The sequence below is a fragment of the Pristiophorus japonicus genome, unplaced genomic scaffold (assembly GCF_044704955.1).
Source record: "Pristiophorus japonicus isolate sPriJap1 unplaced genomic scaffold, sPriJap1.hap1 HAP1_SCAFFOLD_906, whole genome shotgun sequence".
Taxonomy (NCBI): domain Eukaryota; kingdom Metazoa; phylum Chordata; class Chondrichthyes; family Pristiophoridae; genus Pristiophorus; species Pristiophorus japonicus.
This window is the reverse complement of record NW_027254831.1, coordinates 1-17,105: the sequence shown is the minus strand read 5'-3', so window position 1 is coordinate 17,105 and position 17,105 is coordinate 1. Positions and strand designations below refer to the sequence as shown.

General features: G+C 51.5%; 1 protein-coding gene across 1 annotated transcript in view; it reads right to left on the bottom strand.

The window, feature by feature from the left end:
* LOC139257746 (aldo-keto reductase family 1 member D1-like) overlaps positions 1–9,821 on the bottom strand; it is a 29,954-nt gene extending 20,133 nt beyond the window's left edge. Inside the window, exons 1-2 of the mRNA XM_070874609.1 lie at positions 9,758–9,821; positions 4,637–4,701 (exon numbers count right to left, since the gene is read on the bottom strand). Of these exons, the coding sequence (XP_070730710.1) occupies positions 4,637–4,701; positions 9,758–9,821 (129 nt within the window). The remainder of the gene's footprint in view (positions 1–4,636; positions 4,702–9,757) is intronic.
* Positions 9,822–17,105: the final 7,284 nt, after the last annotated feature.

Here is a 17,105-nt window from a genome sequence, read left to right as displayed (position 1 = left end):
ATTTGGAACTATCTACCAGAAAGTTTGAAATCCTAAAATGCACATGGAAGCAACTACGAACTTTAATCGAATTTGGGATTTTTAAAAGATGAATGTTGGGTCTGCAAGAAAAGGGGTGGAGTCAATCTCGAAAGGGCCAGTTTGGACATTGGAGCTAATAAAATTGTCTGGGAACTGTTTACCCTCAAACCTTGCCCCTAGAAAACATTAGCATTTAAACAATCGTTCATGGAAGAAACATTATCACCCCACCCAGAGGACCCAAATGTCACATACATATTAGAACAGCATTTCAACAGGCATAGAAATATCTGGCTCAGGCTAGACGAGCACAATGGATGAGAGCTCATCAACTTCGAAAAGCCTATTAACGCCAGATTAAAACCACTTAATCAAGTTTCAGTTAGCTGGGCTGCAAAATCGAAACAAAGAGCTGGGCCAGATTTGGTGGGAGATAAGGAAGCCTTTTTGGGGTATATCTATTCCCAGTTTTACAAGGAAAAACTCACAGACTCAAACACAGACACAAGCAGCCGGAGCTGGGGAGTGAAGAAATGGAATAGTGAAGGAAACTACTAGAACTCATCAAGAACTGACCGAGCACGAGGCCCACGAAACTGAAGGTTGTCAGCAGCCAAATTGACAACCACTCTACAATCTACTTCTGAACGACCCAACGGATGAGAAATTACCAAAAAGGACGAACTAAAACTATTCCTAACCAAAGAAAGTGGGTACTTACCCAACCATCCAAAACGCAACTTACCGCATCAACGGACACACCCCAACCGAAGACTACGCAGTCCGAAGTCCTCTCCTCCGTCCGGGGTACAGCTCGCCTAGAAGGCCAAGTGCAGCGAACCCTGAAACTGCGATTCACTGACAACTGTCCAAAGTGGATTGGTGAGCATAGCCCCTGAGCCCCCAGAGCTATAACTTAGTTAGTAAGGGGAATTGGGAGGGGGGAGGCTGGGATAACTTGTGTAAATGTATTTGCATTCTCCTCTTCATCCCATTTAGAGTTTAAGCTGTATTCTTTTCCCCACAGGCTGTAATTTGACATTTTATGTGTTGTACCCCTCAGTGTGTATTGGTATTACTATTCTGTGTGTGTTATTAAAGATGTGCCTTTTACTTCTTTTTAAACACAATAAAGCCATACCTGCTTCCTACCTTGAAACCGATTGTCTGTCCAAGTCTGTCACAGTCCCTTCATAATTCCAGAGTCCAGAACCAAGGGTGTGAGAGCGATTCGGAACCGCTCATATAAGGTCAGAAGGGAAAGCTGACCCCCTGAAAACCATCCCTTACAGATCGAATACTATCTTTAACTTCTCTTGTTAGCCACAGTTGGACCACTTTTCCTGTGGGTTTTTTGTGCCTTAAAGGAATGTATATTTGTTGTAAATTATGTATTAATTATTTAAATGCCAGCCATTGCTCGTTTACCGTCATACCTTTTAACGTAATTTCCCAATCTACCTTAGCCTACTCTCCCCTCATGCCTACATAGTTTCCTTTGTTTAGATTTAAGACCCTAGTTTCAGATTTAATTAAGTCACTTTCAAGCTAAACATAACATTCTATCATATTATGATCACTCTTCCCTAAGGGCCCCTTTACTACAGGGTTATTAATTAACACTTTCTCATTGCACAATACTAGATCTAAAATAGCCTGTCCCTATTTGGTTCCTCAACATACTGATCTAGAACACTATCTTGTATACATACTATGAATTCGTCCTCCACACTATGGCCGGAATCTTCCCAGCCCTGCGAGTTTGGGTTTGGAGGCTAATTGACAGCGGGGCGAGATCCCATTCTGAACACGCCTCCGTATCAGTTTCTCAACTGTCGGGTCTGCCTGTGGCTCACAGACCCGGGCCAGGCAATTAACATAGAAACATAGAAAATAGGTGCAGGAGTAGGCCATTTGGCCCTTCGAGCCTGCACCACCATTCAATATGATCATGGCTGATAATTTTTGCAACTTTAGTATCCCATTCCTGATTTCTCTCCATACCCCTTGATCCCTTTAACCATAAGGGCCACATTTAACTCCCTTTTGAATCTATCTAACGAACTGGCCTCAACAGTAGAGAATTCCACAGGTTCACAATTCTCTGAGTGAAGAAATGTCTTCTCATCTCGGTCCTAAATGGCTTACCCCTTATCCTTAGATTGTGACCCCTGGTTCTTGACTTCCCCAACATCGGGAACATTCTTCCTGCATCTCACCTGTCCAATCCTGTCCGAATTTTATATGTTTCTATGAGATCCCCTCTCATTCTTCTAAATTCCAGTGAATATAAGCCTAGTCGATCCAGTCTTTCTTCATATGTCAGTCCAGCCATCCCGGGAATCAGTCTGGTGAACCTTCCCTGCACTCCCTCAATAGCAAGCATGTTCTTCCTCAGGAGACCAAAACTGAACACAATACTCAAGGTGAGGTCTCACCAAGGCCCTGTACAACTGCAGTAAGACCTCCCTGCCCCTGTACTCAAATCCCCTCACTATGATGGCCACCATGCCATCCTTTACTGCCTGCTGTACCTGCATGCCTACGTTCAATGACTGATGTACCATGACACCCAGGTCTCGTTGCACCTCCCCTTTTACTAACCTGTTACCATTCAGATAATAATCTGCCTTCCTGTTTTTGCATCCAAAGTGGATAACCTCACATTATCCACATTATACCGCATCTGCCATGCATTTGCCCACTCACCTAACCTGTCCAAATCCCCCTGCAGCCTCCTAGCATCCTCCTCGCAGCTCGCACTGCCACCCAGCTTAATGTCATCTGCAAACTTGGAGATAGTACATTCCATTCCTTTGTCTAAATCATAAATGTAAATTGTAAATAGCTGGGGTCCCAACACTGAACCCTACGGCACCCCACTAGTCACTGCCTGCCATTCTGAAAAGGTCCCGATTATTCCCACTCTTTGCTTCCTGTCTGCCAACCAGTTCTCTATCCACATCAATACATTACCCCCAATACCATGTGCCTTAATTTTGCACACTAATCTTTTGTATTGCACCTTGTCAAAAGCCTTTTGAAAGTCCAAATACACCACATCCACTGGTTCCCCTCTGTCCACTCTAATAGTTACATCCTCAAAAAATTCTAGAAGATTTGTCAAGCATGATTTCCCTTTCATAAATCCATGCTGACTTGGACCGATCCTGTCACTGCTTTCCAAATGCGCTGCTATTACATCTTTAATAATCGATTCCATCATTTTCCCCACTACCGATGTCAGGCTAACCAGTCTATAATTCCATGTTTTCTCTCTCCATCCTTTTTTAAAAAGTGGGGTTACATTAGCTACCCTCCAATCCATAGGAACTGAACCAGTGTCTATACAATGTTGGAAAATGACCACCAATGCATCCACTATTTCATGGACCACTTCCTTAAGTATTGTGGGATGCAGACTATCAGGCACTGGGGATTTATTGGCCTTCAGTCCCTTCAATTTCCCGAACACCATTTCCTGACTAATAAGGATTTCCCTCAGTTCCCCCTTCTCGATAGACCCTTGGTCCCTTAGTATTTTCAGGAGGTTATTCGTGTCTTCCTTAGTGAAGACAGAACCAAAGTATTTGTTCAATTGGTCTGCCATTTCCTTGTTGCCCATTATAAATTCCCCTGATTCTGATTGCAAGTGACCTACATAGAGCTAGTGCCTTCGGCTTCATACACTTTGGAATAGTTTGTAGTGAACTCTATATTCACTGTAATCTTCTTGAAGGAACATTTCTGACCATTAACAGATTGCTTCTGTCAATTCAAATGGATGTGGCATCTAAACAATCAGAATGGGCCCGATTTATGCTTTCTCATCTGGGTCCTCAGAGTGTGGTGAGCAACAGCCACATGAGCAACAACAGGAGTGCCGACCTTCTCCTGAGCCACCTCATGCTGCACAGGGCATCACGCTGGCATTTACCCATTTTGCCTATCTCTTCTAAAAGTTAAATATTCTGCAATATTTAGTCAACTGTGGACACTTTGCAACCATGTCTCCGTAATGGCTATTAGATCAAACCGATTAATTTCTATCTGCGCTATTAATTCTTCTATTTTCGCGCATTCAGATATAGTGCCTTTAGCTTTGACTTTTTACTATTTTTCCCTGATGACATCATAGTCGACAATGCCCTATTACCTTTGTTACCCTCTCTGCCCCTTCCTGACCCACTCTGCTTATTTTTACCCTCAACTCTGCTCCAGAGCCTTGACATTTCTCTTGCTGCTTTTAAACTCACACTTTCCTGAATCCCCCTCCCACTCCCCTTCCCCCTCATTAGTTTAGCGTCTTGTGTACCACACCTAGTTATTCGATTCACCAGGACACTGATCACAGTCCAGTTTCAGAGGAGCCCATCCCAATGGAACAGCTCCCTCTTTCCCCAGTACTGGTGCCAGTGCCCCTACCTCCCACACCACTCTTTGAGCCACACATTGAACCTTCTAATCTGCTAATCCCTATACCAATTGGTGCGTGGCTCAGGTAACAATCCAGAGATTATTACCTTTGAGGTTCTGCTTTGTGATTTGGACCCCAACTGCTCAAACTCTCTCAGTAGAACCTCATTATAGTTCTACCTGTGTCGTTGGTTCCTACGTGGACCACGACAACTGAATCCTTCCCTTCCCATTCCACGTTCTTCTCCAGCTGCGAGGAGATGTCTTTAACGCAGGCACCGGGCAGGCAGCACAACCTTCGGAACTCCCTGCAGAGAACAGTATCTATCCCTCTGACTATACTGTCCCCTACCACAACTATATTCCCTTTCTCTCCCGCCACTTGAATGACCCGCTGCACCATAGTCCCATGGTCAGCTTGCTCATCCATCCTGCAGGCTTTTCCCTTATCCACACAGGCAGCAAGAACCTCATACCTGTTGGATAAGGGCAAAGGCTGAGGCTCCTCCAGCACTGCACCTGGGGTCCCCTTACCTGCCTGAGTTGCAGTCACACCCTCCTGTCCCTGACCAGTTAGCAAACCTGTACCACTATCTAACCTAAGGGGTATGACTGGCTCCTGGATCAAAGTGTCCAGATAACTCTTCCCCCTCCCTGATGCCCTGCAATGTCTGCACCTCAGACTCCATCTCAGATGCAGGCACTTACTGCAAACATGGTTGTGTGCGGGATCACAATGCGTTCCACAAACTCCCACATGCTGCAGTTGCAGCACACCACCTGCCCTGCCATCCCTATATGACAGTGTTCTATTTAATTACATTTATATTTAGCTAACTTAATTTACAGTTTTGTTTCTTGACTACTTAATTGATCTAGATTAAGTTATGGGCAATTAAATTAAATATCTACCTGTAATACAAAGCACTACAATATGTAGGCAAAAAGGAACAACTCCTTCCTCCTCTTCTCTGAATTCCCACTCTTTCCAAATTCACAAACAAGAAACTCTGTTTAAGTGACTCTGTTATCCGGCTCTGTGCAGACTTGTTCTATGAGTTTTCCTGCTTTGCTGGTCGCTGGCTTGTGGTTTCACATTTTCTCCGCCGCTTTTGATCTACGTGGCCTCAAACTTCGCGTTAACTTCGCCATCATCTTTCTGCACCACAACTGATTTTCATTATCATGGCAATAACCTCCATCCTCCAATTCTCCACCCTTCAAATAGCTGCTGGACTTATCGCCTGCTACACCTGTCTCTGAACTTGGACAACATTTCGCTGATGCTCCACGTCGACTCCATCCTACCTACATCAACTTTCTCCCTCCACGGGACATCCGACTTTAACTCTGGACTTCCGACTAATGTCACCCACCTATTTCCTGCTACCACCAAGTTATATGCAACCCTATAATTGCTACATAACCAGGCCGATGTAACTTGAGTTTTCCCGTGTCCATTCACGTGCACACTTTGCCTGCTGCTCTGGACCTGAGCCGTTCACTTCTATTCCCAGGTTTTTCTCCCCCTTTTCCATTTCTCTCTATCCCTCCCTGACCGCTCTCTCCTGTCATCATACCACCTCTTATCTCTTCTTTCCCAAATCCCTACCCTAACCCGTCATTACTCTTCAACCTTCCTACTCTCCTGCCGCCATCTGAATAACTAGTATCCTGGCGAATCGAATAACTAGGGCTGCAGAGAGAGCTTTAAACTAAATACTGGGGGTGGGAGGATTCAGCTGAGCGGAAATTTAAAAAGTCAAAGAGCAAGGAGAAGGCAATAGAGCCAGGCAGCACGGGGGGAATGATAACCAGAGCATGACAGGAAGGGACAGAAAGTATAAACATAAGAGTGTATCAGAAAGTGGGGTCAAAGCAGGGAAAATGGTGAAGAAACAAAATTAAAAGCTCTTTATCTGAATGCACGCAGCATTCGTAACAGGATCAATGAGTTGACGGCACAAATAGATACAAATAGGTATGATCTGATAGCATTACAGAGATGTGGTTGCAAGGTGACTAACGCTGCGAACTGAATATTATGGGGTATTTGATAATTCTGAAGGATAGGCAGAAAGGAAAAGGAGGTGGGGTAGCTCTGTTAATAAAGAATGAGATCAGTCGTTAGTGAGAAATGATATTGGCTCAGAAGATCAAGATGTTGAATCAGTTTGAGTGGAGATAAGAACTAATAAGGGGAAGAAGTTACTGGTTGGCATAGTCTATAGGCCCCCTAACAGTAGCTACACTGTTAGACTGAGTATAAATCAAGAAATAATGGAGGCTTGTAAGAAAAGTACGGCAATAATCATGGACGATTTTAATCTTCATATTAATTGGACAAATCAAATTGGACAAGGTAGCCTTAAAGAAGAGTTCATAGAGTGTATGCGGGATAGTTTTCTGAACATTACATGCATAACCAACCAGGCATCAGGCTATCTTGGATCTGGTACTGTGTAATGAGACAGGATTAATAACTGATCTCCCAGTGAAGGATCCTCTTGGAAAGAGTGATCATAGCATGATTGAATTTCAAATTCAATTAGAGGGTGAGAAAGTTGGATCTTAAAGCAGCGTTCTGATCTTAAATAAAGGCCCTAACAAAGATATGAAGGCAGAGTTAGCTAAAGTGGACTGGGAAAATAGATTAAAGTGTAAGACGGTTGATAAACAGTGGCAGACATTGAAGGATATATTTCATAACTGTCAAGAAAAATATATTCCAGTAAGAAGAAAAGACTTTAGGAGAAGGGAGAAGTATCTGTGACTAATGAAGGAAGTAAGGATGGTATCAAATTGAAAACAATGGCATATAAAGTGGTGAAAATTAGTGGGTGGCCGGAGAATTGGGAAACTTTTAAAACTTTTTTAGTCGTCAGGCAAGGGACAAAATAATAAAGAGAGGGAAAATAGATTATGAGAGTAAACTAGCAAAAAATATAAAACCTGATAGTATATACAGACATATAAAAAGGAAGAGAATAGCTAAAGTAAACGTTGATCCCTTAGAGGTCGAAACTGGGAAATTAATAATGGGGAACAGGAAAATGGCAGAGACTTTGAACAAATATTTTATAACAGTTTTCACGGTAGAAGACACATAAACATCCCAATAGTGGATAATCAAGGGGCTATCGGGAGGGAGAAACTTAAAATGATCACTATCACTAAAGAAACAGTACTCGGTAAAATAATTGGATTGAGGTGGACAAGTCCCTTGGACCTGATGACCTGCACTCTAAGGTCTTAAAAGAAGTGGCTGCAGAGATAATGGATGCATTGGTTGTAATCTACCAAAATTCCCTGGATTCTGGAGAGGTTCCAACTGATTGGAAAACAGCAAATGTGACGCCCCTATTTAAAAAGGAGGCAGACAGAATGCAGGAAACTATAGACCAGTTAGCCTAACATCTATTGTTGGTAAAATGCTGGAATCCATTATTAAGGAAGCAATAGCAGGACATTTGGAAAAGCATAATACAGTCAAACAGAGTCAGCATGGTTTTCTGAAGGGCAAATTTGACAAATTTGCTGGAGTGCTTTGAGGATGTAACGAGCCGGGTGGGTAAGGGGAACCAGTGGATGTGGTGTATTTAGATTTCCAGAGGCATTCGATAAGGTGCCACATAAAAGGTTACTGCACAAGATAAGAGCTCACAGGGTTGGGGGTAATATATTAGCATGGATAGAGGATTGGCTAACTAACAGAAAACGGAGTCGCAATAAATGGGTCATTTTCAGGTTGGCAAACTAAAACTCGTGGGGTGCCACAGGGATCGGTGCTAGGGCCCCAAACATTTACAATCTATATTAATGACTTGGATGAAGGGGCCGAGTGTAATGTAGCCAGGTTTGCTGATGATACAAAGATGGGAAAGCAAGTTATGAGGACACAAAAAATCTGCAAAGGGATATAGACAGGCTAAGTGAACGGGCAAATATTTGGCAGATGGAGTATAATATGGGAAAGTGTGAAGTTATCCATTTTGGCAATAAAAATAAAAAAGCAAATTATTATTTAAATGGAGAGAAATTTCAAATTGCTGCAGTACAGAGGGACCTGGGGGTCCTTGTGCATGAAGCACAAAAAGTTAGTATGCAGGTACAGCAAGTAATCAGGAAGGCAAATGGAATGTTGGCCTGTATTGCAAGGGGGATGGAGTATAAAAGCAGAGAAGTCCTGCTACATCTGTACAGGGTATTGGTGAGGCCACACCTGGAGTACTGCGTACAGTTTTGGTCTCCTTATTTAAGGAGGGATATACTTGCAATGGAGGTAGTTCAGAGAAGGTTCACGAGGTTGATTCCGGAGATGAAGGGGTTGACTTATGAAGAAAGGTTGAGCCTATACACATTGGAGTTTAGAAAAATGAGAGGTGATCTTATTGAAACATATAAGATACTGAGGGGGCTTGACAGGGTGAATGCAGAGAGGATATTTCCACTCGTGGGGGAATTTAGAACTAGGGGGCATAGTTTAAGAATAAGGGGCCGCCCATTTAGAACTGAGAAAAGAAGGAATTTCTTCTCTGAGAGGGTTGTAAATCTATGGAATTCTCTATCCTAGAGAGCTGTGGAGGTTGGGTCATTGAATATATTTAAGCTGGAGATGGACAGATTTTTGAGCAATAAGGGAGTAAAGGGTTATGGGGAGTGGGTGGGGAAGTGGAGTTGAGCCCATGATCAGATCAGCCATGATCTTATTGAATGGCAGATCAGGCTGGAGGGGCCAAATGGCCGACTCCTGCTCCTATTTCTTATGTTGTTATGTATCCCAGGTTTGGCTCCCTCTTACATAAGACCACAGCTTGCTCTCTGTGCCTCTCTTGACATCCTCCGAAGGACCCACGTGGCACTCGTCGCTGCCTCCTCACGAGTAGCAACACCAACTGTCGTATCCTAGTCCCCCGCCGACCTTCCTGCCCAGCGCATCCGCCCACAGGGCTAATCTTTACAATCTCCTCCCCACCCAAACTCACCCCGCCCCCAACGCTGACCCTGTGGACGTTGGCAGTGGATCAGCTATCACTGACCCTCTCCGCATCTCCCTCCAGAATGTCCATCCGCTTGCGAACATGGCCTTTCCCTTCCATGAGCTTATCATGGATGATTGCATCAACATCATGGCCCTGACGGAAACTTGGATGAAGGGTGATGATACATTTGCCTTAAGTGAAGCCTCCCTGCCTGGCTATACCTTCCACCACTTGCCCCGCCCAGACCGCCATGGTGGCGGTGTGGCTCTCATCAGCAAATCACTCCTTGGTCTGTGCCCCTACTCCTCCGGCACTTTCTCCTCCTTTGAACATCTCACCTTGTTCCACCAAGATATCTTCACTGTTTTCCTCCCTCAGCCTCTGCACCGAGCGACTTCTCATCCTCGGTGATTTCAACTTCCATCTCAATTCATCATGCGTGCTCTCCTCTTATCCTCCCTTAATCTCTCCCTCTATGTGAACTCCCCAACCCATATTCATGGCCACCTCCTTGACCGTGCCATCTCTCGTGGCCTCGCTACTCCCATCGTGACAATCACAGATAAGGCCATCTCTGACCACTTCCCAACACCGACACCTTTGCTGCCGAACGCAAATATTTCCCCCGCTGTTTTTTTTTACTTCCTACCAAATAGAATAACCTCACGTTATACTCCATCTGCAAATTTATTGCTCACTCACTTAACCTGTCTATATCCCTTTGCAGGCTCTCTGTGTCCTACTCACAGCCTACTTTCCCAGTAGTTGAGCAAACTTGGATACATTGCACTCGGTCCCTTCATCGAAGTCATTAATATAGTCATTGTAAATAGTTGAGGCCCCAGCACTGATCCCTGCGGCACCCCATTAGTTACAGCCTGCCGACCGGAAAATGACCCATCTATCCCGACTCTCTGTTACCTCCAAACCCATGAGCCTTTATCTTGCATAGCAACCTTTTATGTGGCACCTTATCGAATGCCTTTTGGAAATTCAAATATACTAATCGTGGGAGAGAGAGAGACACTGGGAGAGACAGTGAGAGAGACTATGGGAGGTGGGGGCGGAGAAAAGAGAGACTGGGGGGGCGGAGAGCGAGACTGGGGTGGGGGGGTGGAGAGAGAGACTGAGTCGGGGGGGGAGAGAGAGACAGGGGTCTGGGGGGGAGAGAGAGACTGGGGTCAGGGGGGAGAGAGAGACTGGGGTCTGAGGGGGAGAGAGAGACTGGGGTCAGAGGGGAGTGAGAGACTGGGGTCGGAGGGGGAGAGAGAGACTGGGGTCGGAGGGGGAGAGAAAGACTGGGGTCGGGGGGGGAGAGAGAGACTGGGGTCGGGGGGGTGAGAGAGACTGGGGTGGGGTGAGAGAGAGACTTGGGGGGGGTGGAGAGAGAGACTGGGGGGGACAGAGAGAGACTGGGGTCGGGGGGGGAGAGACTGGGTTGGGGGGGAGAGAGAGACTGGGGTGGGGGAGCAGAGAGAGACTGGGAGGGGCGGAGAGAGAGAGACTGGGGGGCGCGGAGAGAGAGAGACTGGGGGTGGGCGGAGAGAGAGAGACTGGGGGGGCGGAAAGAGAGAGAGACTGGGGGGATGGAGAGAGAGAGAGACTGGGGGGCGGAGAGAGGGAGAGAGAGAGACTGGGGTGGAGGGCGGAGAGAGAGAGAGAGACTGGGGCAGGCGGAGAGAGAGAGACTGGGGGGGCGGAGAGAGAGAGACTGGGGGGGGCGGAGAGAGAGAGAGACTGGGGGTGCGGAGAGAGAGAGAGACTCGGGGGGACGGAGAGAGAGAAAGTGATGGGGACCGGGGAGAGAGAGAGAGTGGGGAGAGAGAGAGAGAGTGGGGAGAGAGAGGGAGAGAGAGAGAGAGAGAGTGGGGGGATAGAGGGAGAGAGAGAGAGAGAGAGAGAGTGGGGGGAGAGAGAGAGAGTGGGCAGAGAGAGAGAGAGAATGAGAGAGTGGGGGTAGAGAGAGAGAGAGAGTGGGGGGAGAGAGAGAGCGAGAGAGAGAGAGTTGGAGGGGGGAGAGAGAGAGAGTGGGGAGAGAGAGAGAGACTGGGGGGGGAGAGAGATAGACTGGGGGAGAGAGAGAGACTGGGGGGAGAGAGACTGGGGGAGACAGAGACTTGGGGGGTGGGGAGAGAGACTGTGGGGGGAGAGAGACTGGGGGGAGAGAGAGACTGGGGGGGGGAGAGAAAGACTGGGGGGAAAGAAAGAGACTGGTGGGGAGAGAGAGACTGGGAGGGAGAGAGAGACTGGGGGGGGGGAGAGAGAGACTTGGCGGGGGGGAGAGAGAGAGAGAGAGACTGGGGGGAGAGAGAGAGAGAGAGAGTGAGGGGGAGAGAGAGAGAGAGTGAGGGGGAGAGAGAGAGAGAGAGTGGGGGGAGAGAGAGACTGGGGGGGAGAGAGAGACTGGGGGGAGAGAGAGACTGGGGGGGAGAGAGAGAGAGAGAGACTGGGGGGGAGAGAGAGAGAGTGAGAGTGAGGGGGAGAGAGAGAGAGAGTGAGGGGGAGAGAGAGAGAGAGAGTGGAGGGAGAGAGAGACTGTGGGGGAGAGAGAGAGATAAACTGGTGGGGGGGAAGAGAGAGACTGTGGGGGGGGGAGAGAGAGAGAGAGAGAGTGGAGGGGGAAAGAAAGAGCGAGAGAGAGAGAGTGGGAGGGGAGAGAGAGAGAGAGTGGGGGAGAAGCAGAGGCTGGGGGGGAGAGGGATAGACTGGGGGGAGAGAGAGACTGGGGTGAGAGAGACTGGGGGAGAGAGAGACTTGGGGGGTGGGGAGAGAGACTGTGGGGGGAGATTGACTGGGGGAAGAGAGAGACTGGGGGGAGAGAGAGAGTGGGGGGGAGAGAGAGACTGGGAGTGGAAAAAAAAGACTGGGAGGGGAGAGAGAGACTGGGAGGGGAGAGAGACTGGGGGGAGAGAGAGACTGGGGGGGAGAGAAAGACTGGGGGGGAAAGAAAGAGACTGGTGGGGAGAGAGAGACTGGGAGGGAGAGAGAGACTGGGGGGGGAGAGAGAGACTTGGCGGGGGGGAGAGAGAGAGAGAGACTGGGGGGAGAGAGAGAGAGAGAGAGTGAGGGGGAGAGAGAGAGAGAGTGAGGGGGAGAGAGAGAGAGAGAGTGGGGGAGAGAGAGACTGTGGGGGAGAGAGAGAGAGACTCTGGTGGGAGGGAAGAGAGAGACTGTGGGGGGGGAGAGAGAGAGAGAGAGAGAGTGAGGGGAGAGAGAGAGACAGAGAGAGTCAGGGGGAGAGAGAGAGAGAGTGGGGGGAGAGCGAGAGAAGAGAGAGAGACGGGGGGAGAGAGAGAGAAGAGAGAGAGAGAGAGAGACACTGGCGGGGGCGGGTGGAGATAGAGAGAGACTGAGGGAGAGAGAGAGAGACTGGGGGGGTAGAGAGAGAGAGTGGGGGGGAGAGAGAGACTGGGAGGGGAGAGAGAGACTGGGAGGGGAGAGAGAGACTGGGAGGGGAGAGAGACTGGGGGGAGAGAGAGACTGGGGGGGGGAGAGAAAGACTGGGGGAAAGAAAGAGACTGGTGGGGAGAGAGAGACTGGGAGGGAGAGAGAGACTGGGGGGGGGGAGAGAGAGACATGGCGGGGGGGAGAGAGAGAGAGAGAGACTGGGGGAGAGAGAGAGAGAGAGAGTGAAGGGGAGAGAGAGAGAGAGTGAGGGGGAGAGAGAGAGAGAGAGTGGGGGGAGAGAGAGACCGTGGGGGGAGAGAGAGAGAGACTCTGGTGGGAGGGAAGAGAGAGACTGTGGGGGGGGGAGAGAGAGAGAGATAGAGTGAGGGAGAGAGAGAGAGACAGAGAGAGTCAGGGGGAGAGAGAGAGAGAGTGGGGGGAGAGCGAGAGAGAGAGAGAGACGGGGGAGAGAGAGAGAGAGAGAGAGACACTGGCGGGGGCGGGTGGAGAGAGAGAGAGACTGAGGGGAGAGAGAGAGAGAGTGGGGGGAGAGAGGAGAGAGAGAGTGGGGGGGAGATAGAGACTGGGGGGAGAGAGAGACTTGGGGTGGGAGAGCGACTGGGGGGGAGAGAGAGACTTGGGGGGGAGAGAGAGACTGGGGGGACAGAGAGAGACTAGGGTGGGGGGAAGAGAGAGATTGGGGTGGGGGAGAGAGAGAGACTTGGGGGAAGAGAGAGACTGGGGGCGGAGAGAGAGACTCGGGGGGAGAGAGAGACTGGGGGGTGGAGAGAGAGACTTGGGGGGAGAGAGAGACTGGGGGGGGAGAGAGAGACTTGGGGGGGAGAGAGAGACTGGGGGAACAGAGAGAGACTGGGGTGGGGGGGAGAGAGAGACTGGGGTGGGGGGGAGAGAGAGACTGGGGTGGGGGAGCAGAAAGACTGGGGAGGGGAGGGGAGAGAGAGACTGGGGAGGCAGAGAGAGGGAGAGACTGGGGGGCGCGGAGAGAGAGAGACTGGGAAGAGCGGAAAGAGAGAGACTGGGCGGCGGAGAGAGTGAGTCGCGGGGGGCGCGGAGAGAGACAGACTGGGGGGCGGAGAGAGAGAGACTGGGGGGGCGCAGAGAGAGAGACTGGGGGGCGGAGAGAGAGAGACTCGGGGGGCGGAGAGAGAGAGACTGGGGGTGGCGGAGAGAGAGAGAGTGAGGGGGTGCGGGGAGAGAGAGAGTGGGGGGAGAGAGAGAGTGAGAGAGAGTGGGGAGAGAGGGAGAGAGAGAGAGAGAGAGAGAGAGAGAGAGTGGGGGAGAGAGAGAGAGAGAGAGCGAGTGGGGGGAGAGAGAGAGAGAGAGAGTGGGCGGAGAGAGAGAGAGAGAGATAGAGAGAGTGGGGTGAGACAGAGAGAGAGATAGTGGGGGGAGAGAGAGATAGAGTGAGAGAGAGTGGGGGGAGAGAGAGAGTGGGGGGAGAGAGAGAGAGAGAGAGAGAGAATGTGGGGAGAGAGAGAGAGACTGGGGGGAGAGAGAGACTGGGGGGGACAGAGAGAGACTGGGGTGAGGGGGAGAGAGAGACTGGGGTGGGGGAGAGAGAGAGACTTGGGGGGGAGAGAGAGACTGGGGGGGGGTGAGAGAGAGACTTGGGGGAGAGAGAGACTGGGGGGGGAGAGAGAGACTTTGGGGGGAGAGAGAGACTGGGGGGGAGAGAGAGACTTGGGGGGGAGAGAGAGACTGGGGGGGACAGAGAGAGACTGGGGTGGGGGGGAGAGAGAGACTGGGGTAGGGGGGAGAGAGAGACTGGTGTGGGGGAGCAGAAAGACTGGGGAGGGGCGGGGAGAGAGAGACTGGGGAGGCAGAGAGAGAGAGACTGGGGGGCGTGGAGAGAGAGAGACTGGGAGGAGCGGAGAGAGAGAGACTGGGCGGGTGGAGAGAGTGAGTCGGGGGGGACGCGGAGAGAGACAGACTGGGGGGCGGAGAGAGAGAGACTGGGGGGGCGCAGAGAGAGAGTCTGGGGGGCGGAAAGAGAGAGACTGGTGGGGCGGAGAGAGAGAGACTGGGGGGGCGGAGAGAGAGAGACTGAGGGTGGCAGAGAGAGGGAGATTGAAGGGGGGCGGGGAGAGAGAGAGAGTGGGGGGAGAGAGAGACTGGGGTGGGGGTGAGAGAGAGACTGGGGTGGGGGAGCAGAAAGACTGGGGAGGGGAGGGGAGAGAGAGACTGGGGAGGCAGAGAGAGGGAGAGACTGGGGGGGCGCGGAGAGAGAGAGTCTGGGAGGAGCGGAGAGAGAGAGACTGGGCGGCGGAGAGAGTGAGTCGCGGGGGGCGCGGAGAGAGACAGACTGGGGGGCGGAGAGAGAGAGACTGGGGGGGCGCAGAGAGAGAGACTGGGGGGCGGAGAGAGAGAGACTCGGGGGGCGGAGAGAGAGAGACTGGGGGTGGCGGAGAGAGAGAGAGTGAGGGGGTGCGGGGAGAGAGAGAGTGGGGGGAGAGAGAGAGTGGGGAGAGAGGGAGAGAGAGAGAGAGAGAGAGAGTGGGGAGAGAGAGAGAGAGAGAGCGAGTGGGGGGAGAGAGAGAGAGAGAGTGGGCGGAGAGAGAGAGAGAGAGATAGAGAGAGTGGGGTGAGACAGAGAGAGAGATAGTGGGGGGAGAGAGAGATAGAGTGAGAGAGAGTGGGGGGAGAGAGAGAGTGGGGGGAGAGAGAGAGAGAGAGAGAGAGAGAGAATGTGGGGAGAGAGAGAGAGACTGGGGGGGACAGAGAGAGACTGGGGTGAGGGGGAGAGAGAGACTGGGGTGGGGGAGAGAGAGAGACTTGGGGGGGAGAGAGAGACTGGGGGGGGGTGAGAGAGAGACTTGGGGGAGAGAGAGACTGGGGGGGGAGAGAGAGACTTTGGGGGGAGAGAGAGACTGGGGGGGAGAGAGAGACTTGGGGGGGAGAGAGAGACTGGGGGGACAGAGAGAGACTGGGGTGGGGGGGAGAGAGAGACTGGGGTAGGGGGGAGAGAGAGACTGGTGTGGGGGAGCAGAAAGACTGGGGAGGGGCGGGGAGAGAGAGACTGGGGAGGCAGAGAGAGAGAGACTGGGGGGCGTGGAGAGAGAGAGACTGGGAGGAGCGGAGAGAGAGAGACTGGGCGGGTGGAGAGAGTGAGTCGGGGGGGACGCGGAGAGAGACAGACTGGGGGGCGGAGAGAGAGAGACTGGGGGGGCGCAGAGAGAGAGTCTGGGGGGCGGAAAGAGAGAGACTGGGGGGCGGAGAGAGAGAGACTGGTGGGGCGGAGAGAGAGAGACTGGGGGGGCGGAGAGAGAGAGACTGAGGGTGGCAGAGAGAGGGAGATTGAAGGGGGGCGGGAGAGAGAGAGAGTGGGGGGGAGAGAGAGACTGGGGTGGGGGTGAGAGAGAGACTGGGGTGGAGGAGCAGAAAGAGTGGGGAGGGGCGGGGAGAGAGAGACTGGGGAGGCGGAGAGAGAGAGTGACTGGGGGGCGTGGAGAGAGAGAGACTGGGGGGGCGGAGAGAGAGAGACTGGGGGGGGCGGAGAGAGAGAGACTGGGGGGGGGGCAGAGAGAGAGAGACTGGGGGGCGGAGAGAGCGAGACTGGGGGGGGCCGGCGGAGCGAGAGAGACTGGTGGGGCAGAAAGAGAGAGACTGGGGGGGCGGAGAGAGAGAGAGACTGGGGTTGGCGGAGAGAGAGAGAGCGAGGGGTGGCGGGGAGAGAGAGAGAGTGGGGGGAGAGAGAGAGAGTGAGAGAGAGTGGGGAGAGAGAGAGAGAGAGAGAGAGAGTGGGGGAGAGAGAGAGAGAGAGAAAGTGAGAGAGAGTGGGGGGAGAGAGAGAGAGAGAGAGTGGGCAGAGAGAGAGAGAGAGAAAGAGAGAGTGGGGGAGACAGAGAGAGAGACAGTGGGGGGAGAGAGAGATAGAGAGAGAGAGAGTGGGGGGAGAGAGAGATAGAGAGATAGAGAGAGTGGGGAGAGAGAGAGAGTGGGGGGAGGGAGAGAGAGTGAGAGAGAGAGTGGGGGGTGAGAGAGAGAGAGACTGGGGGGGAGAAAGAGAGACTGGGGGGGCGAGAGAGAGACTTGGGGGGAGAGAGAGACTGAGGGGGTGAGAGAGACTGGGGGGGTGAGAGAGACTGTGGGGGAGAGAGAGAGACTGGGGGGGAGAGAGAGACTGGGCTGGGAAAGAGAGTGGGTGGGGTGGAGAGAGAGACTGGGGGGGGAGAGCGACTGGGGGGAGAGAGAGTGGCTGTGGCGGGGGAGAGAGACTGGGGGGGAGAGAGAGCGACTGGGGGGGTAGAGAGAGACTGTGTAGGGGAGAGAGAGAGCCTG